The 26254-nt window shown below is 38.4% G+C and overlaps 1 protein-coding gene across 8 annotated transcripts in view; it reads right to left on the bottom strand.

Annotated features, from left to right (window-relative positions):
* Window positions 1–2491: 2491 nt before the first annotated feature.
* The window catches only part of mark3a (MAP/microtubule affinity-regulating kinase 3a), a 224857-nt gene continuing 201094 nt past the window's right edge, over window positions 2492–26254 (bottom strand). For 3 of the 8 annotated variants that reach the window (XM_070879320.1, XM_070879324.1, XM_070879325.1), the window contains 6 exons: window positions 25204–25418; window positions 22753–22856; window positions 20476–20736; window positions 18518–18544; window positions 7328–7372; window positions 2492–4029 (listed from right to left, as the gene is read on the bottom strand). In XM_070879320.1, coding sequence (XP_070735421.1) covers window positions 3684–4029; window positions 7328–7372; window positions 18518–18544; window positions 20476–20736; window positions 22753–22856; window positions 25204–25418 — 998 coding nt within the window. In that variant the 3' untranslated portion in view covers window positions 2492–3683. Of the gene's footprint in view, window positions 4030–7327; window positions 7373–11388; window positions 11476–18517; window positions 18545–20475; window positions 20737–22752; window positions 22857–25203; window positions 25419–26254 lie in introns of all 8 variants that reach the window. The other 5 variants (XM_070879329.1, XM_070879323.1, XM_070879326.1 and 2 more) reach the window with 5 other exon arrangements.

Genomic DNA, 26254 nt, shown 5'->3' on the forward strand with positions numbered 1-26254 from the left:
CATCAAGCTGAGGGGACGCTGAAGGGCTTCGGCAATGGTCCAAAATTACCTTTTAGATTTGAGACGGGTTGGTGGTAGGTTGTTCAAGTCGGCCTGGATCTGCATGTCTTTGCTGGTGTAGCGGTTGTATTCTCTGGAGATTGCATATTCGCAGCATAGGTGTGGTGGTGCGATGTTTGCAAGCACAAGGAGCCAAGGTGTTGGTGTCGATAAAAGCGTACCAGTGATAATTCTCATAGTAGAATTCAGCTAGCCATCAACGGATTTGACATGTGAAATTGATAGCCATGCCGGAGAACAGTACTCTGCTGTAGAGTACACTAGGATGAGTGCTGCCGTATGGCGGGTTTGAGCGTCTGCTCTCCATGTGGATCCGGTGAGTTTCTGGATCAAGTTGACCCTACTCTTTGGTTTCTTCCCAAGGTTCTGGAGATGTTGTCTATATGACAGGGTGCGATCAAGCGTGACTCCTAAATAGTCTATGCCTTCTGTTGTGCAATCTGTTGCTTTCAATAGCTAAGCTACAAACGGTAACTGGGGGGGAGGGGGGGAAAAGAGAGATCCACCCTGTTAAGAGTAGTGTTTAGGAGGGCTTCACGGTGGTGGAAGTCTGAAAGCCAAGAGCTTTAAGGCTACTGTGAAGCCATCAAATCAATCAGCTAAAATATCCATAGTCAAAAGGAATGTGTAGATTAGGAAGAAAAAAACATTTAAGAAATGTTTCTTTTCAGTACAAGAGGCAGTCAAGTATTTCTACTTTGTGGGGTCTTTGAGAAGTTTTTAAGTTCGTATTGCAGGAAGTGATCACTTTGAAATAGCTCCATTTGTGAAAAGAAGTTCTGATCATAATCTGTGCAGAGTTCATATTTGGAGGAACCCTGTCCCTACTCAGAAGTACTCGCTAGGAATCTAGGTGGTAAGCTGGGACACACATATGATGCCACACCATTGGGTAAACTAAAAGGTAATCTGGGATAGGGACTCTACATGGAGTCTGTTCTCTTTCCCAAGCACTTATGACAACATATTTCATAACACTCAATTTAGGTTAGAAGATTTTAGATTTTTAAAGAACTGGAACGGTAGTCCAACTTCTTACAGCTCCAGCCTGTTTGTGAACAGTTTGGATTCAGGAAGCCAAAGGTAAAGGCTCAATTTTCCTGTAAGCCAGGGCTTTATTTCACTAGGGAATCATCCATTACCAAGGTGACGGAGTGAAGTACAAGGCTGTAGTTATGCCCAAAGAAATGTTTTGATTTTGCAAACTCTCTCTGTTCCACATTAGTCTACCATGTAAAATTATACAGTGCTACATGATATTCATAATTGCAAATCTTCAGTGTACCAACATTTGAGATTCATCAGTTTAAGTGTTTAGTTCTTGTAGGAGCATCTTTCAAAGGAAAGGGTACTGACTGTACATTGGCAATCTGAGCTCCATTCTAGTGATGAAAGTGATGGTTCTATGCTGCTTTATGATCTTAGTGGCTGGTATCACTTAGGTTTATGAGGAGACTCTACGGATATATTGGCAAAGTTTAAGTTGAGTCTCTGGGAATGGCTTTAAGCAAGGTGATGATGATGGCCAGGGTTCCTGCTGTAAACACTCTTCAGTTTGGATCCATTGTTCACACTTGAAGTGTTTCTTCTATACATGTCCAGATAATATTTTGCACTGGATACAAGTAACGAGGTAATTCTGTGCAGGAAGACAATGGAGACATGGATGTGGCTTTTGGTAATCGAGAAAGTTCATTGGTGTTTGGAAGGCTTTTGTTTCAGCTGGTTGCATTCCATTATGCAACCGGAAAAATGTGAGGCAAGAGTATTGATAGATTTATGCCAACTAGATGTAACGATTTTCATCTGAGAAAAAAATTAAAGTATTAAAAATTGTATAATCCTTTTCCACAAGAAATTTTCAAAGTAAGCCAGCCACTGCTCTCACAGAACCGATAAAGAAAAGGACCGAGTATTTTTAGAATTATACTATACAATTCATCATCATCATAGGCAGTCCCTCGGAATTGAGAAAGACTTGCTTCCACTCTTAAAATGAGTCCTTCGGTGGCTGAACAGTCCAATACGAAGCCACAGTTCCTGTTACTGGTGGGATAGAGTACAATTAGAGAACAGATGACCACATGATAAAATATTTGTAAAAGTACAGTGTGCTTCTCCCTGTTGGATGTCTAGGAGTTTATTCTATGGTGTTTGAAAGACAACAAGGGTTTCCAAAATGAGTGAAAAAATTGCAATAAAAAGATTTGAGCTTCCATTTCACCAGCTTGGATTTATATCATTCCATATGTGTTGTTCTTTGTGTTTCTATAGAACTACTTTTGTAAAAAGGAAAAACATTAATAAAATATATACACCTAATACACTGATGTAGAGGTTATATATTTGTGTGCATACTTACATGCATATTTTTCTGTGAGTAACTTGATATGTGACATTGCAGAAATACATTTTAGTTTTTTTCCTTTAATGAAGAGATCAGTGAACCTTAAATGCTGACAACTTACATTGATTTTGTAACTCCTGGCTCATTACAGAACATTAAAAAAATGAAAAAACAAACTGTATAACAATATGATGCTGTCCGCAAAACTAAGTTACATTATTTACATTCCAAAGGACAGTGCCGACAGTTTGAAAAAACATAAGAACTGCATACTTAAATGAATATTGTCCCATAGTGCCCAACTGTTAAATTACAAACTCAAAACATTTTTACTCAGCTAGTATGTGTGGAGGACAGACTGTATTCTGTATTAACAATAATTACAGCTAAATAAAGTACGGCCGAACAAAACGGTTTCCAATCTAAGCTTTACTGTAAAGAAACCAAAACAATAAACATATAATTTTATGCCCTAATTGATTAAGGAACAGTCTTAGATGATGATATTTTCTACAATAGAGAACCCCTAAGTGTGGTTTAGCATCTGTGATCTACAGTACTTAAATCATTTCCAAATCACAGCACCCTTGGCTTAACACAGGTAATTAATATCATTCACAGGCCTAAATACAGCTGAAAATTTTCTTCCATTAGCAGAACTTGCTCTTGTTTTATAATATATTGTTTTACAGAAACTACTAGCCCATAGGTACACACCTCCACTGTTTGAAGGCCATTAAACACAACTGATGGAAAATTAGTTTATTTGTTTCTTACAATTCATTGTCTTTGAAAAGCTAAGCACCTGAATCAGTACTAACAGTGGAAGATATACAAGTTTGAAAGCACAGGAGCATCCCGATGTCTCCCATTCAACAGCATTTGAACTGGAAGGGTTTATTCTTTAACTGTTTTTTTTAAATACAGGGATCATACTTACATAGGTTGACTAATTTCAGTTTGTTTCACAAGTAACTGACTCTAAACTAATTACAAATGTTTGAAGTAACTGAGATGAAGGGGCAAACTGTTCAGGTAGTAGGATACTGAATGCTGTAGTGCACTTTAAAAAAAAAGAAAATCTATTCTTTGATCAACTCTTCCCCCTCCCCCCCAGCAGCTTGAGAATTTCCACTGTTTTACAATACCATGATCTGAAGTTGCAGAAGTTATTGCGTAAGCATTATCCTATACATTTTCTTCAATAAATTTCCACCAATGTTCAGAAAAAAACACTCATGAAATGCTGCTTAAGAAATTATAGCGTAACCATATTTTACAGCCTTAATTCATTGGCAATTTTGGAAGCAATGTTTTTGAAAGCTATGGATGTTCCTGATATTCGCTTAAAACGAACTCCATTAAGTGACAGTCTTGGCAGTTTGCAGACCTCCATCTCCCACTGGACAAGGTTTTCTGCATGCCCATCGCCATGGACACAGAAGAGCAAGAAACGCTCACGTTGTTCATAATCACAATTGTTTGCATCAAGAACCTTTCGTATCTCCCTCATCATGTCATTGGGATCCATGGAGCTGGTAGTTTTCATACTCCAGGTAAATCTGAGTGAACGGGGCTTTGCTTCCTTGATTTCGTCTTTTTGATCCCCAGATACATTGCGACTGCAGAAAACAAAGATTGGGCAACAAAATGTTAGAACACATTTCTAATATTTCATGCTTCTAGTCCTTTCCTCCATTTTTATAAATACACATAATCTGTCAACAAGCACGTAGCAAGTACAAGCTAACTATACACTGGGATTAGTTTCTCAAAACCTGCAGCATGACATAGAAACATAGAAAATAGGTGCAGGAGTAGGCCATTCGGCCCTTCGAGCCTGCACCACCATTCAATATCATGATCGATCATTCCTTCAGTACCCCTTTCCTGCTTTTTCTCCATACCCCTTGATTCCCTTAGCCGTAAGGGCCATATCTAACTCCCTCTTAAATATATCCAATGAACTGGCATCAACAACTCTCTGCGGCAGGGAATTCCACAGGTTAACAACTCTCCGAGTGAAGAAGTTTCTCCTCATCTCGGGCCTAAATGGCCTACCCCTTATCCTAAGGCTATGTCCTCTGGTTCTGGACTTCCCCAACATCGGGAACATTCTTCCCGCATCTAACCTGTCCAGTCCCGTCAGAATCTTATATGTTTCTATGAGATCCCCTCTCATCCTTCTAAACTCCAGTGAATAAAGGCCCAGTTGATCCAGCCTCTCCTCATATGACAGTCCAGCCATCCCTGGAATCAGTCTGGTGAACCTTCGCTGCACTCCCTCAATAGCAAGAACGTCCTTCCTCAGATTAAGAGACCAAAACTGAACTAATTTAATATGACATCGTAATAACTGTCGAAAAATACTACATCTCATTTCTTAAAACGTGAAAATGCTACAAGAATGAACTTTATTTGAATTAAGTGTTGCTGTCGTAATGTAGCCAAATTTACGATGTTACTTTTCACATCATTGTGAACAGATTTGGATGCGTACCAACGTCAAAGCAGTAATATATCCTGGAGTCGATGACCTGACTCCCAAGCACACAAAAGCAAAGTGGTGTGAGACCACTTCTAGTCGGCAGTCTCACACTGCTTGTGCTCTGCACCGCGAAGTATAACTTCAGTCTAGTGCAATACCAAGTTTTAAAAAAAATGTCAGCTGTCTGTACCCCTGGGAACTTTCTAAACTTAGTATGGCATGTTTTTTCTTGGGGGAAAGTGAATGCTGCTTGCATCTTTTAATAGTAAAAATTAGCTGCCTGGAGAGTTGAGCTCTGTAGAAACACAAATAGGCGTGGGAATGCAATGCGTAGCAAGATGAAACAAACTACACATTGCAATCTACAGGTGCCCGTCTCAGTCTTCTATATCCGGTGCAACTGCAGTGCTAAATGCCATTTTCATTTAAATCTTAAATTTATACATAAAAATATATAGAATGCAGCTTTGCACCAGTTGAACTATAATATTCAAAGTCTAGCAACTAATGCTTTCTACATAATTAACAAATATTTTCAAAAATATAGTCCAACATTTGTAAAGAAATCTTTAAAGAAAAAAATTAATCTGCTGTGCCCATAGGTGGAGCTATGGGGTCACGCTACATATAAAATGTAATCAAACACAAAAGCATTGTAATGCAATCCACAAGCAGGTTAGATATAGTGAAACGGTTGCATTAGTAAGATTCAAATGGCAGTAAAACCAATTTTTAAAAATTCAACCTCAATTTAATTTCCAAAACATTTTTGTTTGGAATCAGCCAGGCATCTGACATGCACAGAAACTCATAACTACGTTTACGAGTCTCCAAACGAAATTATTGCGAAATCCATAAAGGTAGCGTTGTTATTTGGATTGTGCACTCTCATTGTAGGGGTGCACCCTAATTACAAAAGCCCATAGAACTGGTATTAGTAAGTGTGCAAGAGTTTAACTGACTAAAATTGTGTATCTTACTTGCACAGTCCACTGGTAGGCTTGCTGCTCATCGAGCTCACTCAGTTAAGGCTTCGGTTTACAGAATTAAATGGAGCCGAGTGCGAAGAGCCCCAGCTCCCTGTGGCAAAATCTCCCTCTCCAGGTCCCATTAATGAGCCAGGCTAGATGGTCAAGGCTGACCTGCTCAGGTATTGGTTGCCAAGCAAGTCCCCGCTTACATTCCCCATGACCCTCACTACTTGGTGATCAGACAACTCAAAATCATGGGTTTGATTCTTTGGTAGGTAAACAGCAAGTACCAGGAACTGCTCCTGAACAGCATGCTGAACAGCACAATTCATTATAAAAAGTGTGTGTTTTGCCACCATCTTCGTGTCCACAGCATGAATGCATACCATTAGTTGAGGGCTGCATTGCAACTGCTTGTTTCTCTGCAATCTAATTAAGGTATGCATAGAATCGTGGCTATATGACTGTATCTTCAGGGCAAACTGTCCGCAGCTGTCAAGCCAAGCTTCAGTTTCTTCAGAAGCTATTTAATAAATAATCATCTTCAGTATGTTGGGAGGTCCTATTGTTATATTGGACCAGTCAGCTTGATGTTTTAGATGTGTCAGCCCAATGCCACTTACCAGACTTCCAGGTTTTTGTGGTTCTGGTGATGGGATGGGGCCATCATGCAACTAACTCACCTCATGTTTACTTTTCAAAACAAGTTTAATCTACATTCCATAAAAAGATTTTAGAATGTATGTAGCGGGAGTATTTCTTCACTCTTGATACAACAATGATCTTACTTATGTACTAGTTTGGGCATCAGGATGAAAGATTTTAACTCTGGGAAATGAAAAACTCTCTCTATTTGGACACCTGCAGTGTTAGCATCAAGCATTCCTAGGTATAGCATGGGTTAGCTGCAGAGTTCAGTACCACTTTCTTTGTTTAAACATGAGTTTTTAACTTCACTCTCAGAAGTAAAACACTACTGCACCATTGTAACATTTCCATTTCTCCTTTTTGGGCGTATGTGTCAGTGAGTCTTTCCCACTTGGAACTTGGCAAGTTAATTTGATGTAGGACCCGGACAGCAAATGGATGGAGACAATCTTTATCTGATCAACCTAGAGTGGATTCGAATCTAGGTCCTAAATGTTAAAAGAGTAGACCCAAATTTTGGGTCCCAATTTTCATTTAAATTGCCCTGAATTAACAATGATGAAGTATTAAAAACCTACAAATAGATTTCATTCTTTCATGCATGTAGAATTGTAATAGCAATGGCTTTGTTGAAAAACTCTACTTTATACTTGCAATGTTACATATTAAATGACAACCAAAATTTCAGCAATTTTATGAAAAGCATCAACATTTCCTGAAACTGTGTTGTTCAGGAATCAAGCTACACACATTTTGACAGGCTCATATTTGGTTGCACAGAGGTACATGTACTAAATATAGATGCATTCTCACCTTGAGCCCTCAAATCTCCCGTTTCTCTCAGGTTCAGTTGGGACCCTCAATGAAAGCAATCCGAAAGCACAAGTGAGTAAAGAAAGAAGAAAATTCTTAAGCTTGCGTTATTTAGGCTGTTGCACACCAAGACTACACCAAAGAGACAGTAAACATACATTTTCTTATGACTGACAGAAAGCTCTATCCACTTAATCACACTTTCAACATGGAACCCTTTGTAAAATCACAATGTCCTTTGCTGGCAAGATTGATTTGTGATACTCTAATACAGTAGAGACCACTTATCAGAAGAAAAACCTGCTGAACTGCTTGCTACAAACAACCAGTGTGATCTATCAAGATTAGAAGATAAATAAGTTTGTGCTTTGTGGGGAAGGTGAAAGAAAATAAACACAAAAATGTTGAGGATGTTGTACTTCAAATGATGACATACTGAGTACTCATCACTAGCAGCAGCAGGGAGAAGCAAGCGTCAGATCTGTATAAAATCGGCAAGCAATGCTGCAAGAGATCCAGTGGCTTGTTTTTAACAATAACAATTTGCATTTATATAGCACCTCAATATAGAAAAATGTAAGCTGAGCTAAAGAAGCACAAGTTATGAGGAGTGCCCAAAAACTTGGTTGTGATCTTAAAGGAGTAAGGGAAGGTACAGAGGTTTCAGAACAGCGGATGAGAGTTAACCAATGATGGATTATGGGGGGGAAAAGAGAAGAGATGCACAAGTGCCCAGGGTCACAGAATGGAGAATTTTGAGTTGAGGCTGAAGGAGGTTACAGAGATAGACAGAGGCAACACCATGTACAGAGATCTCGGGAAGGATAAGAATTTTGAAATTGATGCATTGAGGTCTGAGAGTCAATGTACGTCAGCAAAAATGGGCAAGGATGATTTGGTGTGAAATAAAATATGGGCAGCTGAGTTTTGAATGAGGTGAAGTTTATGGAAGGTGGAGGATGGGAGGGGCATCCAGTGCAGATTTAGAGTATTTGAGTCTGGTGGTAACAAAGACATGAAAGAGGGTTTCAGCAGCAAACGAGCTGAGGTGGGAATAGAAGTGGGTGGTCTTTGTAATGGAGGGGATACAATGTCAGAACCTGAGCTCGGAGTTGAATAGGACGCCGAGGTTGCAAACACTTTGAATTTTACTTTTTACATCTGTTTAAAAAGGTAACCTAGTTTAACAGAAATCTTGTCCATTTAAGCTAGTAGAAGTCTATCGCATTGCCTCTGAATGCAATTCGGAAGTCAAAGCATCAGAAGTAACATATAGCTCTACAGCTTCCAAACATATAAACATCACTACAAACAATTATGTTGTAAAATTTACAACAACAAAATAATTAGTTTACTTAAGGTGAGCAACAGCAAAGTGCTAGAGAAGATGAAGACAAAACACAGAAAATCCAGCAGATTTAATCAAAGCTAAAAACTGGATAATTTTACCTCATATTTACTCATGCAGATAGCTAAGTACTCAAGAACTAATTTTCTCTAAAATGGAGCCTCAGATTTCAAGATAATGCATCATTTTTGCACCACCCAAAAATGCTTCATGCTCTTTCCTGTTATATTTCTAACATCTCCTCATATATGTACAATTTGTAAAATAAGCAGAGATGCAAATGAATCAAAACATGCTGGCATCAAACTCAACTATCAAATCTTACTTTAATATTTGGATTTCAGTGGTTATAGATTTTAAACTAGAAATTAAGCAAGAAATATAATCCACAAAATGTTGCTCAGATAACACTATGGCGTAAACCACAATAATACACACTTGGAATCAGCCAATCATGGCAGATTCCTTAATATTATATTTTCTAATTTCCAACTGACATTCTTAAACTTGATTTGCCATAACAATGAAAAAGTTGCTGTCAGCCTACCACCTGATCTGCCAAGATAATTAACTTTAGATAAAGCCATCATCAGATTCATGCATATAAATTCTGTGCACCAACCTATTAATAACTCTTATTGTACAAAATTCTCTCTATCCAAGCACAATGCTTAAATAAAAGTCCTGTTTCAAGCATAAAATGTTTCAATTATTTGTAATATTAAATAATTAAATAACAGCTGCCAAAATCACATAAAAAAATAGGTCATTTTAGACGTCTAACCATTTTTATCCAATTATGTGCTTTGGTTAAGGTTTTTTTTTTATTGATTACACTAAACGTGGAGCCTTATAAATTTACAATCTAAACAAAACACTTGTTGGAAAATTAGTTCAAATTTCATCAGAATTAAACTATACACTACAGTATACAATGTTCACAGACATCTAGTGGCCTCTAATGGGTAATATGCTGTCAAGTCAATTATTCGACTAATAATTAGGTCCATGGGTGGAGTGAAGTTCCTCTTAAAAATGAGAGAATCTGTTTTTCTCTGAAATTAACAATGCACAATAGAATTGCACCTTTCAAAGCCTGTTAGCAGGTTTACAGAATGAAAGAGAATTTCTACCTTTTTTGTTAGATGAAAAATTACAGGCTCTGCCCTTTAACATCGCCACTATCTTTACTATCAATAAGGCAACATACAAACCTTTGCTATGGAGGAAAAGATGGAACAAACTGGCATGAAATATCAGTAGTGTGATTTTTAATTAGCCATTTTTGGGATGGAAGGAGAAATGGATAATTTGATTTTAAAGGAATTATGGATGAAAACTTATAAAATTTATGAAATGGAATTTGATTTTCAGGTTTAATTCAACCTGTTGTATGTGTATTTCCACTGTGCATTCAAATACATTTTCAGCAGGTTAAAGGTTAATCTTAAATGAATACTGTTTGTCACTAATCTTTAGTGGGAAGTTCAACTAAATACTGGGTTTCTCTTAAATAGTTTAACTATGAATGTTAGCATTTTCAACAAAGGGCACATTGTAGTGAATGCACAGGCTTATAGATGAAAATGCCTTGACTGCAGATAATCCCACAGGCTCAATAAATCTACAATGCAACTTAACATTAGATTTAACTGCCAAAACAATTTAAGAGACAAAGAAAACATTCTTACAGTTCCCAATTTCAGGGCATCCTACATATTCAGTATAATATCTGAAACAATTCCTTCAATGACAATATTTCTGTGTACTTCACAGTAATTTGCTAGTTCACATACATAATTCACTGATAAACACAATGACATAGCCACTAATACAACACAGGGAAAAAAGGAAATCTGAATCACAATGGAAAGCAAACCCGATACGAGTGATATAGACTGAAGTTCCTGTATGTAGAGTCAAACAGCTAATTGTTTTATGCAAAATATTGCAGCTTAATTTCATGCTGACAATCTTCAAGTCAGTTGATATATTACACTACAATGAAATATATAGATTTTTCCTTCCAATGTAAACTATAAAATAAAGGTCAGACTCTCCTCCCATTGTGTGCATGTTCCATGTGCAGTATTTTTCCACAGATAAGTAAGTTTATGAATAAACCAAAAATGTGGACTCCTTAAATTAACATTTGAGATTCATTGCTTCCAGAAATAGTTAATTGCGCAAATCTTTTGCAACAAATATTTTATTGCTCAATTGCATTGAAATTATATTTCAATTACGGCTGAACACATAACTGTCCCTTTTGTTTGAATTCAGGACTGACCAAATAATCTTTAAAATGTGATAAGAAGCAACATGTTGAAAGTAAGATGACTTCTTAGCAGAGAAACATTTTTGTTTATTTAACACATCCTAAACTGGTATGTGAGCAAATAAGAATTCCAGTTCTTAGAACTGGCATTCAGATGAGAATTTCTTAATTATATATTAATTCTGACTGTTGGTATAACCAACACATTAATTTCTTGGTACTGTTCAAAACAATTCTGTATGAATCACAAAGCATCTACAGTACTGATTTTTAAACTTACTACTGTATATATATTTATAGACAGTGGAAAAGTCCTTTTGATCTCATATCTGGAAGAGAAGAGGGGTTCTAAACATAAAACAGGGGTTGTAAGTGTGTAAGGAAAGAATTTCAGAAATAAATGTCAAGAGGAGGAAAGATTTAGAGGCTGAAGACTTACTAACAGTCTTTGATCCTTGTGCAGGAGTATTTGCGGGCACTGATTTGTTCGAAGTCTGCCGTTTTGATGGGTCAATAGTGACCCTGAGAAGAGGAAAAACGTTGGAGAATTAAACTGTACATATAGATTAATCAGTCTGACAGAAGTCAGCACATTGTGTGCTGATGGTCCCACTTTGTTACCTATAGCTGAAGCAACTTAAAACAAAATTAGAATTAAAACTAAATTAATCCAACTTCCTCATCACTGACCAAAGGTTCTCATACAACTACTTAACTGAAACCCTCCTCAGTAGTTTCAAACTGGTAACATTAATCATATAACTGATTCAAAGTGAAGCTCAGGACAAATTTTGTAGGAGCATGAAATGTATTTCACATGTGTGCAATATCTATCAAGTGCTGAATGAAAATACAGCCTCTATTTTCATCTTTACAGAAAACCTCAGAATTTTGCAAGTCCCACCCATCTCTATGATCGTTATTACTTTCCCACTCTTTTGTCTTTCACTCAGAACTCCCGACCACTTCTCTACCTCACTCTCATTTGAAATGGTGGAAAGGCAACCAATACCACCAAAAAAAGATTAATTGGTCATTTATCTCACTGTGGTTTGTGGGACTTTGCTGTGTGCAAATTGGCTCCTGCATTTGTCTACATAACAGTGAAAACATTTAAATATAATAACTGGCTGTGAAGTACTTTGGAATATTTTGAGGCCATGAAAGGTGCTTATATAAATGCAAGTCCTTTCTTTTTTCCTTCCTTGTGGAAAGCACCTTGTGTTTGATTGATTAAAAAGAATTCTCCGGATGTGGGCGCTGCTGACAAGGTCAGCATTTATTGCCCATCCTTAGTTGCCCTAAGATAGTGGTCAGCCTTCTGAGCGGTTTGATACAATCAGGTCACTTCAGAAGGCAACCACGTTGGTATGGGACTGGATTAAAATATAGACTGGGTAAGGATGGCAGGTATCCTTCCCAAAAGGACATTAATGAACCAGTTGGGCGCTTGTGACAATCTGACAACTTCATGGCCACTTTCACCAATACCAGATTTTTATTACCTTTTAAAAAAAAAATTGAATTAATATTCTCAAACTGCAATGATAGGATTTGAACTCATTCTCTGGATTATGACTCCTCACAAACAATGGCTTGATCACATGTTGGAATTAATCCTATTCTGAGTTACACAAATTAGTTTTATCACCAACAATCCTCCCAATGTTTTTTTTTGAAGTAACACCATTTAAAATTAACGGTCATTTGGCCGACTGGCGGCTTCTGGCATAGCTATTTAGACTTTGAATTCTGTCAGTGTAAGAACAATTAATGAAATGATCTGCAGACAGGCATAAAATGTTATGTCACTTAAATCTAAACGTCAGAAGCAACAGCAATATTTTGAAAGAGGACATAATCCAGATTTGGAGGTGGATAGGTGGTGCTCAGCCATTAAAAACTGTAGAAACACCTTAGTTATATTTTATGAACATTAAAAATTGCTGATGCACTTTTTAGTGCAAACTGTATGCGATATCCTCTTTCAAAATCCTGTAACCCAGGATGGGAAAAGCCTATCCAAATAGTTGTAAAATTAACAGGGTGAAGTATACTTTATAGTCAATAAAGTATACTTTTTGAAGCAGAAAGGGGGGGGGGGGGGGGAAAGCGAAAGAGAATGATAAAAGTTTTGCAAACTACAGATTACTACAATTCAATAGAACTGATTTTTTTTTGGGGGGGGTGGGGAGAAAGAGAAGAATTGTGTGTTCAAAGTGAAGAATACAATCCTAGCAAAAGCAAAACTTTTCCTATTTGTGCACTGTGTATTTTCAAGCACTTCTAAGTTGAGCATGACCAGATACAGGGTTGAATAATCTTCAAAATCTTCCAACAATGTACGTTAACCCAGTCTTCAGAGAAGCACCCTTTATTGTATCAGTTTCAATTTTTCTACTTCGTATATCAACCATTCTGATACAGGAGCCAAATTGAGAGTAGTATTGTGCTATATTCTCCAGCAAGCAGGTTGGGATTGCTAAACTTATTTCATTTGGGATCCTCACATTAAGTAGAGGGAGAGACTTTCAACCGATCAGTCTGGCCTAAATGCTTGATGTGAAAAGATAGTGTAATAATCATCAACGTTCCCACGCAGTGATGCGGAGGTGCCGCGCAGACCACTCGCCAACTTTTCAATGGAAGAAAACGCGCATGTGCGAAAATTTGAATGGGCTGCGCAGTCAGATAAAGGGTAAATTAGAGGGAGCATTGATAATAATGTAATCCTTCTTAATTTAATTGTTCTGTCCCATGTTACTATATATTTTTTAATTTTATATGTTTTTTATATTTTAACAGAAACCTGACATGTAAAATCTAGTCAGTTACAAGTATAATAATAAAAAGACATGTTTTATAAAATCAAGTCGGGAATAATGAAAACTCACATTTTAAACAACGAATACAACAACTCCAAACAAATTACATTGTATTGTCTTTGGAAGTAAATTAACAAAATTATTGAAAATTTGAAGGTTAATTGTGTTCTAAACAATTAATTTATGTGCAGGAGATAGGAATACAAAGAAGTCTTTGATGTTCATGAACAAGAGTGTAGTCATCAGCTATAATGTACTTAAGATTTTGATAACATAACTCAAAGAACAGTGAACACTCAATGCTTATTAGTTGTGAAAAATGCTAGTGAGCTTACTTCATCAGATAACTAAGAAAATTCCAGTATTTCCTTTGGTCAGTGATAATGAAATGGTTTACAGTGATTGAATAGTTTACAAATATCAAATCTTTTTGAGCAATAAGTCATTCTGGACATTTCTTCCATTAAAATCAGAAGTGTTCTGGAATGTACCTCTGACTGGTCTGTAAATCCCTGCCCATTCTGGATATTTTATACAGCGTTAATAGTGATTAGGTTGGGGGAAGAATGGATGAAAAAAGGGTATAAATTCAAAGAATTTTTATGAACGTGTACTCAAAAGAAACAAAAAAGAAAAGGACAGGGCTAAAAATAAATATGCTTTAGCACAAGAATTGTTTCAAACCTACTGGCAGAATTCTAACCCTTTTAATCATTCAGAAAACCTAAACCCCACATATCACTATTAAAAGCAAAACACAGCCAGAAATCTGCATTTGATTTTCACTGAATTTATTGGCCTATTTGCATTAGAAGTCTGCTTCCTGCAGTGGTTCTCAAGTGCCAGGTTCCAATCCTACTGCTGAAGAAATAACCCTGTTAGTTTTTGCAGGGTGGTTTCTATAGTAGCTGGATTGACTTACAACTGTGCACGAAAAAAATTATACGTATAGAATTGCTTTAAAGTTATTATTTGCTTAGTGGTAGCACTCTTATCTCTGGGTCAAGCTGTGATCAGCCCTACTCCAGGACTTGGAGCACATAATCTAGACTGACACTTCAGTACAGTAATAAGAGTGTGGCATTGACATAAGTGTTGTCTTTCAGATGAGCTGTCAAACTGAAGCCCTCTTGACATGTGTAAGAAGAGATAAAAGGGTGAAATTGTCACTTTTTTGTAGCCCCATTAGCGCCTGGGGGGGGGGGGGGGATGCTAATTGGGCACAATGGTGTTTTCCACCCAGGATATTGTCCCGGATGTTTGGGAGGCACTGCCCTGGCAGCACCGCGCCCCGCGATTAGCATCCCCAGGCCGGCGCGCAACCAACGATGACATCATCGTCGTGCACATCGACCTCTTTCTGCCCCCCGGGGGAAATTGCCTTGCAGGCTGCGAGGCTGGTGGACATATGCCGCCGGGGCACCCTTTAAAGGGGAGGCCTTGAGCGCCCTGGACAGTCATCTTTATTTGTCAGCTGACTCTTGGGTCGGCCCGACAATGGCGGCCCTCACATCGACCAGGCTGCCTTCATGCATCCCAGCACTCTTGTTTTGGATGCCGGGCTGTTGGCCCGGTTGTTCGCATCCCTGGTGGCCCAGTGCCGGCCACCAAAGATCCAGCATAGTGCCCTTTTACTGGAAGGGGAGGGGCATTGTAGCGCGTAAGAGCGATGCGGAGCATCCGCATAGTGCTGGACTCAGCGTCGAGCTATTGCACCGGGAGTGCCCCTCAAAGGAAGCGGAGTGCCGGAGACAGCGCTCTGCTTCTTTTGAGGGGTGTACGGCCCAATTCCGTGTCGGGGGTGGGACTTCCGGGTCAGGCCCTGGAAGGTTACTGCCCCCAACTGGAACGAAGGGCAATTTCAAGCCCAAAGAATCATGGTGCTATTCATAGACGAGCAAGTGGGGGGGAAGGGAGGGATTCTACAAACATTTATCACCCAAATATCACCAAAACAGACTAACATGATCATATGTCTCGTTTATTGTTTTTGGGACCTTGCTGTGCACTAATTGGCATTCTATAAAAAGTTCTTTCCTTTGTATTTCCATGGTCCTGTAATCTCCTTCAGTGGCTTGGGGAATGGCTGTATAAAATTTCAGTAGCTAAACTACTTTGCTGCCTCTATGGTGGCAAGTGCATTAATATGTCTACACTGCGTGTTTCCAGCTGGCATTTGGTAAGCTGTTGATGGCAAAAGTACAAATAAATGTGCCATAACTTTACAAGTGTTACATGATTATCAAAGGAAATAGACCTCCAACAAATTTGATAAAATTTAAAAACATGTGATGAAATACAAGAACACATGGAACGAAGAGGAGCCATCAGTGCCTGTTTGTGTGTTAAAATGTACAATCCAGACTATCATTAGCTCGCTCCAACCTATGTAATATCCTAGGAAAAGATTTTACATGCTTTCTTCCTGTTCCTTCACATCCTACATTATTCAACTTTGGCATGAGAATTCCATGGTCCAGTTGTGCAGCTACCATTGCATTTTAGAATATTTTGTCATTTTTAGTTATACTTCTTATGACCTTCAATCCATTCTCAACCAGACATTTAGTCACCCTCTTTTTTGAACAAGATGTTAATCAATGAAACATGAACAGATTTTGAATTCATGTTGTCCAGTTCTATGCCCAAACTCCAAATTAATCTGCCTGAATCTCTTTGTGTATGCCTATAGCTTTCTGTTTTTGAGTGTCACTTCAGAAGTTAAGAGTTTTAAGTTCCAGAGTAATCCTCGTCACTCTTTTCTAACCTCTTTCCAATAATCAATCTCTTTTTCAAGGTATGGTGTCAGAAATTCAAAAATATTCCAAATTTATCCTCAACAATTATCTATACAAAATCAAAATAACTTGTTTTAATCAAGTTAAATGCCCTAAAGATGAATCCACAACTTAATTTGCCTTTTTGATCATAGCTTCATTCTGATTGGATATATTCAGTGAATGTTCAATAAACACGTAAACCCAATTTTGTTTCTTTCCACCTTTGCTAATGAAAGTCCATGATCATGGTCGCAAACTTCACATTTCTTCTTGTACTGTCCACAACTTTATACTTGCGAACAATAAAATCCGCTTTTTAACATAGGCTATGACCTGATCACATAGCTTGGTGTCAGTAGCAAATTTCTGAAATATCATTTACAAATACTGTAGTTCGTTAGACCCAGAACAGATCACAGCAGAATTCCACTAATACATTTTCACACTCAGGTGCCAATCCAGAGCCTTTACTGTCCCTCACTACCATGTACTTTCTATTGTTAATCCAGTTTACAATCCAACTAGCCAATTTACCATTAATTAAATTAACCTTATCCTTCTTATAAATTTCACATTTAGAATATCAAATGCCTTCTGAAAGTCCAAGCAATTTATATCCTTTGAAATTACCTTGTGTACCAATTCAGTTAACGCCTCCAAGAATTCCAGTACACAACTGTGAAGCATGACCTATTTCACAGTAGAATCTTTTTAGTGATGTATTACAGCTTTTAGTCAATACATATAATCTTTCGGAACAGCATCATCACAGACTAATGTGCTACATTATATTTAAACCAATAAGCATTCAGCATTCCCAATAAAATGCAACTCCTTTATAGAGAGCAGCAATTCAATTGCTTGATGCTCCACGTTCTATTGACAGTAAGTTTGCTGCAATGCAGAAATCGTCCCTGTTGCAAAGTCCTTCTTACACATAAATTAATCCATTAAATGTAGCCCAGCGAAAGTATATTCTGACACAATCAGGACAATGATACCCTGGGGAAAGGCAGCAATACCAAAGCTGGTTCTTAAGCAAAAGGATATGTATTAATAACCTTTATAAAAATATGTTTCTTCACCAAATAAAATACAGAAAGTCTGAAGTTACTGTAGTAGTGACACAGTTTCCTAAAGCCACACATATGTTTTAATATGGTGTGATCTCAGTGCTGAGCTGGGACACTGCAGGTCTTCCAGGTAGCACCTTCTAAATTATTAAAAACCTATTTAAAATTCCAATCTTCGGGTGAAAACAAATAAATTGGTAATTATAAAAGATTTCACGGAGACATATGAAGACGGTACATCTTCCCTTATTGCAGAAAGGTATACTCATGAATTACATAGAATCCTATCCAAAGAACTGCCATCATAGAAGGGAAAAGCTCCTTAAACTGATGTGCAAATCTTTACATAAGGTATGGCAAATCATCTCTGTTCTAAAAACCATATTTGGAAGCCAGAATTGTCATTTGCCACAGAAATCCAAATTTTTCTGCACGACTTGAATCGTAAATCATACACTTCTTGCAGCAGATTTTGGTACTGCAATCACAGAATCTGCTTCCCCAGCCCAACACTTTTTACAAAAAAAATGGTATTTCCGAAGTCTATAGTTGTTTTACAGCATTCATTGTTAAAGAAAACTTTTAACATACACCCCACTCATGCTTGGTGTATTAGTAGAAAAGCAAAATTATTCCATCAAATCTTCAGTTAATCATCATGAATTTAATACAACAGCAGGTGGCTTGCATGCTCAGCTGTAGGTATGTTTAGAGCAACTAGATTACAGCGCTCTCCCCATCAGCATTAACGGTCTAATTGTATACAATCTCCCACATAAGCCAGGGCTATCTTTTCATATAAGCAGGAAGTCATTGCGTTATCAAGGCTGTGAAACCAGGTTTCTGGTGATATTGCAGATCAAGCCAATTATATTTTAAATCCTACCTTTTGGAAAACCTGAAAGGCATGTTTCTAAATTAAAAAAAACAATGAGAAGCAAAAAATGTAAACAAAACCCAAACATATGTTATACAAAAAATTGAATGTTTGATGCCTAAATCAAACAGCAGTGATGAGAAAGATGGCATGATGAGAGGATAGCAACATGTCAATGCGCCCAAAGCCTAGCTACAACTGAAATTTAGATTCTAGTCATGTAGAAATGTATGACTGCCCCAACAGACCAGCCAGGATCAGCTCAATCCCATTTGTTAAGATGCATTTCTTCAGCCATTTTTCTATAAATAACTCAGATTAGGTTTGTGGCACATAATCTGACTGGACAATTGTGATAGGTGAAAGATACAGTGTCGCTTAACTTCAAAAATGCCCACCATTTTATAGCTACATGAATTAAATATCAACATACATGGAGTAGACCCATTGTCATAACTTGCATCTTCCAGCAGGTTCTGCAAGATCATGTGCCTCAGTCACATATAGCTTTCTTCAATTACTATTTTTATACATGTTACCTTAAAAAAATGCTAAAAATATCTGAGGTAACTCATTCCAACCAGGAAATAATCCAAAATACTCTCCAGCATATCTTGCATTTTTCACCAAATCATTTTATTGTTTGCATTAATTCTATCCTTAACTACATCCCCAGACATAATATCTACTTTTGAGTTTTTCTTCAGTTTGGATAGTTAAGAATATTTCAATGAGATTCATGGGAAACGTCTCTTCCTTTTCAAACATTAAAAACTCATGTCTACTGATAAAATATAATGGTCTCCTGTCAAGAAAGTCTTATTATAAAATGGTGGCAGACCGAGATTTAATTAATTTTTAGAAATACAGAGCTGCAATCCAGCAAGGAGAAACGAGGTGTAAAAAATTGAAATTCAAAAGCAGCTCATTTTGAATCTATGTCTGGGCATCTAGAAGCCTAAATGGTAGAGCTTGAAAAATATTTTATCCAATTACCCATCAAGTTATTGTAGTATTTAATCTCTGCAGAATGTAATACAATACTTTTGTACAATATTACATTACAATAGTGACTATACTTCAAAACTACTTAATTGGCTGTAAAGCATGTTGGAATGTCTGTCCTGAGGTCACGAAAGGCGCTATATAAATGCAAGTGTTTTTTTTTCTTTAATAATGCTAAAAGCCATTACAAAACTTTCTGCGTCACAGAAGCAATGTAGCACAGTGTCAGCTTAATCCACATCTGACTCAAAGTTGTGGGTTAAAGGCCCAGTCGAGGAATTTGACAACATAATCTAGGCTGACACTTTAATGCAGTACTGAGGGAGTGTTGCAATGTTGGAGGTGCCCATCTTTCAGAGGTGACATTAAACCAAAGCTTGTTCAAGTGTATGTTAAAGATCCATAAACACTATCTAAACAGCAGTGGAGTTCTCCCAGTATTCTGGCCAACATTTATCCTTTAATCAATACCACCAAAAACAGATTAATTGGTTATCTCGCTTATCTCTTGTTTGTAGGACATTGCTGTGTGCAAATTGGCTGCTGCATTTGCCTACATAAAAAGTGACTACACTTGAAACATAATTCATTGATACTTGAGGGAATCCTGAGGATATGAAAGACACTATTATTACAAGCTCTTTAGTTATTATTATGCAATAAATGATTCTACAAAAGTGGCAACAATCAAACTATAAACCAAACACTTTTAAATAATGCTGCACTGACACCAGCAACATTGCTGTTTAGCAACAAGCTCAGGTTCAAGTGACTAAAAGTTTAATCTAAATTTTTCAAGATAAAATACTAAAACAATGAAATGGATGCCTGTTACATACTTTTACAAGCTCTACTAATGTCAAATATATATATATATATCTTTATACACTGTATATAATATATATATATTTATAAAAGTCACCATCTTGTACCTTTACTCAAAATCCTACAATTACACTTACCTTCTTGTGAGTTTTGAGGTCAATTTACTAAAGAGATTTGTGGAACCCCTACTTCGTGTCTGTGACAGAGGAGTGGCATCATGAGACAGTGTGGGAGATGCAGGTGGTCCATTGTATGTAGCATTTCGTCGCTCTCTGAGCTGGCCACCGTGGAAAGTGCTACGACTTGCAGTTCCTCTGGGGAAACGCATACGGTCAGGAGTTGTGGCACTGCTGATACTGTGGGTGGAGGTCACAGGAGTCCTTTGACCTGGAGCAGTGCTACAAGAAAATATGCTTTTTAAAAAAAAATAGCAACATAATAATTACATTGAAAATAATAAAGTCGTGCTTATAACTAGTAAGGCTTCAATATTGTTGCAGAACATATTAGGCATTAAAGAATATTCTTAATACATTACTAGTTCTCAACAAATCCTTTCTAGAGAGGTGAAATGCTGTCACCAGTTGATGCACATCAGAAAAAGTACCTACTCAAAGAAATTAACAACCAAAGCTGTCTGCCTACTGCTGAAAAATTGACATGGACAAGATAAAAATACTAGTAACAAAAATGTTAAAAATAACAGCACTGTGTAAATATCAAATTGGAAAGTCAAACTTACAATTGCACAACGATGCATAACTCTGGCATACAAGCACAAACAGCTTAATTAAGCACTGAAAGCGTTTCTATGTACTGAAAGTAGCATATTTGTGAAACCTATTGGACTGGCAACTTCACCTGCATTCATCCAAACTTATTTTTAGATAGCCAGAATTACATAAGTAATTATTCTCTAGTTTAATTTCATAAGATTAGTTTGCGCTAACACTCTCAACTAAAAATAAATGGATAGTTCCGTTCGATTAAAAGCTAAGAGAACCATCACGCTCTTACGTACTTTCCATATGGTATTTAGATTTATAGACCTAATGAATACTAATAAGAACATAAGAACTAGGAGCTGGAGTAGGCCATTTGGCCCTTCGAGCCTGCTCCGCCATTCAACAAGATCATGGCTGACCTTCTACATCAACTGCACCTTCCCACATTATCCCCTATCCCCAATTCCCTTAGTTCCCCAAAATGTATTGAGCTCTGGCTTGAATATTCTCAATGACTGAGCAAAACTGCTTTCTGGGGTAGAGAATTCCAAAGATTCACAACCCTTTAAGTGAAAAGAATTCTCTTCATCTCAGTCCTAAATGGCCGACCCCTTATTCTGAGACTGTGACCCCGTGTTCTAGATTCCCCGGCCAGGGGAAACATTTTCTCAGTATTGACCCTATCAAGCTCCTTAAGACCTTTATATATTTCAATTAGATCACCTCTCATTCTTCTAAACTCTGGGGAACAGAACAGCTGATCTGAAACTTTAACAACAAAGTTAATTTAGTTTCTTTGTCTGCTTGTTATGCTGATGAATTAGTTCAAATTATCCATTTAACCTAGAAAAAGTCATCTGTTAACAATATGGTTGCGATCAAATGGGACAATGATTTTACATAAATTCTTCAGGACTGACTGCAGCCAGGCTGCAGCTAAATCTATGCATCTGTTTAGATTTCAACACATACATAGAAAAAATAAACAAAAATAGAACAGGTAAAAAAAAACATCAGCAGGTAGATTTAATGAATTATCCTCCTTTGCTTACTTAGGCCGGAAGTTATCTGCTTCATTGTCTATTGCAGGCATCATCTTGGTAGCATACCCTGAGCCTGACATGGACATTGACTTCTGATGTCGCAATCGCGTGGAAGTGGAAGATGTAGTAGAAGCGGATGTAGATGCAGGAGCAGATACATATGCAGACGCAGAACTAGTCGCACAAGCAGACATTTCTGTCAGGCTGTGATGAAGTGTGGTTGAGATAGAGGCAGAAGCAGACAGAAGTACAACATGGAGCACAATGTTGAACAAGTGCAAATTAAAAGAAAGCAAACACCATGCTGTTTAAAGAAGTTAGCTGTGATTTTACCTTTTAAATTAAAAAAGTGAAGACAGAAAAAGAAAAGCAGTTTTAAAACTGCAAAGCAGCAGCAAAGTACTCTACAGTTATTTCAGTATTATGTTCAATGTAATATTTAGGCATAAAAGCTATCTCAGCATGTGGAAAGATCTATTGCAAGAGGTTTATAGAGATACAGTATACATGAGGTACGTACAATGCTTTATTTTAGCTTCCATCATTCCAACACAGATGCGTTTAAATATTATTAGTTTAGATAAATTGTTCTAAAATAAAGTGAATTCTGCACTGTTATAAAACATCTTTGACTCTAATTAATTACCTGTTTTCCTTCCCATTCTGTAATACTGAATGCCTATCTACGTTTGTTCTTTCACTGCAAACGTATGTATTCCGTCGGGTCATTCCTCCAGACACCGCGTTATTCTAACAACAGACAAATAAGCATTGATTTCTTCAAAATTATTCAAAGCTGCTTCTTTGCTGATTCTATAATGTAATTTCTCCTTTTATGTTTCTTCTGTTAGGATTGTGTACAATCCAAAATGCAGACCTCTATAGCAACAACCAGCATTCAATGATTAGCAAAAAGGAGGTGGACTTCTTCCAGCAGATACTGAAGCTTTCCACACAGCACTTCATCTAGCAACCTGGTCCAATACTGATAGAAACATTGGGCAATGGTTGTTCAGGTTGGAATTCAGATATGTCACCCTCTGTGATGGTTGCCCATTGCGCTACTGCTGGAGAATGTTTGCTTTTGGAACCATATGACCTGCAATAATGTTTGAGCTTTGGCTCAATGATAGCACTCTTGCCTGTGTCAGAAGGTTGTGGGTTCAAACCACACTCAAGAGACTTGAGCATGTAATTCATGCTGACACTTCAATGCAGTACTGATATAAAAGATACACAATCTGAAAAAGAGCAGGGAGTCTTTCTTCCTCAGCCACCCCCCACCCCCCACCATCATCCCTGATGAGCTAGTCAACATAGAAACATAGAAACATAGAAAATAGATGCAGGAGCAGGCCATTCAGCCCTTCTAGCCTGCTCCGCCATTCAATGAGTTCATGGCTGAACATGAAACTTCAGTACCCCCTTCCTGCTTTCTCGCCATAACCCTTGATCCCCCGAGTAGTAAGGACTTCATCTAACTCCCTTTTGAATATATTTAGTGAATTGGCCTCAACTACTTTCTGTGGTAGAGAATTCCACAGGTTCACCACTCTCTGGGTGAAGAAGTTTCTCCTCATCTCGGTCCTAAATGGCTTACCCCTTATCCTCAGACTGTGACCCCTGGTTCTGGACTTCCCCAACATTGGGAACATTCTTCCTGCATCTAACCTGTCTAAACACGTCAGAATTTTAAACATTTCTATGAGGTCCCCTCTCATTCTTCTGAACTCCAGTGAATACAAGCCCAGTTGATCCAGTCTTTCTTGATAGGTCAGTCCCGCCATCCCGGGAATCAGTCTGGTGAACCTTCGCTGCACTCCCTCAATAGCAAGAATGTCCTTCCTCAAGTTAGGAGACCAAAACTGTACACAATACTCCAGGTGTGGCCTCACCAAGGCCCTGTACAACTGTAGCAACACCTCCCTGCCCCTGTATTCAAATCCCCTCGCTATGAAGGCCAACATGCCATTTGCTTTCTTAACCGCCTGCTGTACCTGCATGCTAACCTTCAATGACTGATGTACCATGACACCCAGGTCTCGTTGCACCTTCCCTTTTCCTAATCTGTCACCATTCAGATAATAGTCTGTCTCTCTGTTTTTACCACCAAAATGGATAACCTCACATTTATCCACATTATACTTCATCTGCCATGCATTTGCCCACTCACCTAACCTATCCAAGTCACTCTGCAGCCTAATAGCATCCTCCTCGCAGCTCACACTGCCACCCAACTTAGTGTCATCCGCAAATTTGGAGATACTGCATTTAATCCCCTCGTCTAAATCATTAATGTACAATGTAAACAGCTGGGGCCCCAGCACAGCCTGCCATTCTGAAAAGTACCCGTTTACTCCTACTCTTACTCTTTGCTTCCTGTCTGACAACCAGTTCTCAATCCACGTCAGCACACTACCCCCAATCCCATGTGCTTTAACTTTGCACATTAATCTCTTGTATGGGACCTTGTCGAAAGCCTTCTGAAAGTCCAAATATACCACATCAACTGGTTCTCCTTTGTCCACTTTACTGGAAACATCCTCAAAAAATTCTAGAAGATTTGTCAAGCATGATTTCCCTTTCACAAATCCATGCTGACTTGGACCTATCATGTCACCATTTTCCAGATGCACTGCTATGACATCCTTAATAATTGATTCCATCATTTTACCCACTACTGAGGTCAGGCTGACCGGTCTATAATTCCCTATTTTCTCTCTCCCTCCTTTTTTAAAAAGTGGGGTTACATTGGCTACCCTCCACTCCATAGGAACTGATCCAGAGTCAATGGAATGTTGGAAAATGACTGTCAATGCATCCGCTATTTCCAAGGCCACCTCCTTAAGTACTCTGGGATGCAGTCCATCAGGCCCTTAAACAACACCAACAAATCAGATTATCTGGTTATTTAACTGATTACAACGGTGTCTGCACTCCAAAAGTAGTTAATTGGCTGTGAAACATTCAGGACATCTTGAGCTCTGAAACACACTACATACACAGAAGTTCTTTCTTCTTTATACAATATTGCATACAATACTGCAAATCTAGTGATAAATACATTTTGTGTAGAGTTGGTATCTAGTTTACTTACACTAGTTACAACAGAACTCTTTTTGCGTTCAGGAATCTCTGCTTTGTTAGGGTTGTTAGCATTTCCCAACTTAGGGCTGGAAGGAGTAATTCCTCTTCCTCCAACAGCAGTGGTGCTCGACTTCCTTGATTGAACTTCCTCCTTCAATTCACTATCTGCAGTGCTAGTTTGACTTCTCTTTGGATAGGATACCACTGGTTGAATAGAGGGTCCAGCTTAAAAAAAAAAGTTTCTTTGCTGATTAGTCTTTTACAATCTGTAATTAGTTAAATCAATTATCTTGCTCAGAATTTACTAAATTCATCATGTATGTGATGCTGGATGTATATTAATCAGCAAACTTTGGTAATATTCCAGTGTGCTGTTCTTTGGCAATTACAAAGGTCCTCCACCAACCTGACCCCGCCACACAGCACAGCAGAGCACAGCACAGCCCCCCGGTCATCAAAATTCACGGCGAGGCCTTGGACAACGTGGACCACTTTCCATACCTCGGGAGCCTACTATCAGCAAGGGCAGACATCGACGACAAGGTCCAACACCGCCTCCAGTGCGCCAGCGCAGCCTTTGGTCGCCTGAGGAAGAGAGTGTTTGAAGACCAGGACCTCAAATCTGGCACCAAGCTTAGTGCTACCCGCCCTCCTATATGGCTCAGAGACGTGGACCATATACAGTAGACACCTCAAATCGCTGGAGAAATATCACCAACGTTGTCTCCGCATGATCCTGCAAATCCCCTGGGAGGAAAGACGCACCAACATCAGTGTTCTCGATCAGGCCAGCATCCCCAGCATCGAAGCACTGACCACACCCGACCAACTGCGTAGGGCAGGCCACATTGTCTGCATGCCCGACACAAGACTCCCAAAGCAAGCGCTCTGCTCGGAACTCCTACACGGCAAGTGATCCCCAGGTGGGCAGAGGAAACGTTTCAAGGCTTCCTTGATAAAGTGCAACATCCCTGACCAAAGACCGCCCTAAGTGGAGGAAGAGCATCCGGAAGGGCGCTGATCACCTCGAGTCTAGTCGCCGAGAGTATGCAGAAAACAAG

The sequence above is a fragment of the Pristiophorus japonicus genome, chromosome 4 (assembly GCF_044704955.1).
Source record: "Pristiophorus japonicus isolate sPriJap1 chromosome 4, sPriJap1.hap1, whole genome shotgun sequence".
Taxonomy (NCBI): Eukaryota; Metazoa; Chordata; class Chondrichthyes; family Pristiophoridae; genus Pristiophorus; species Pristiophorus japonicus.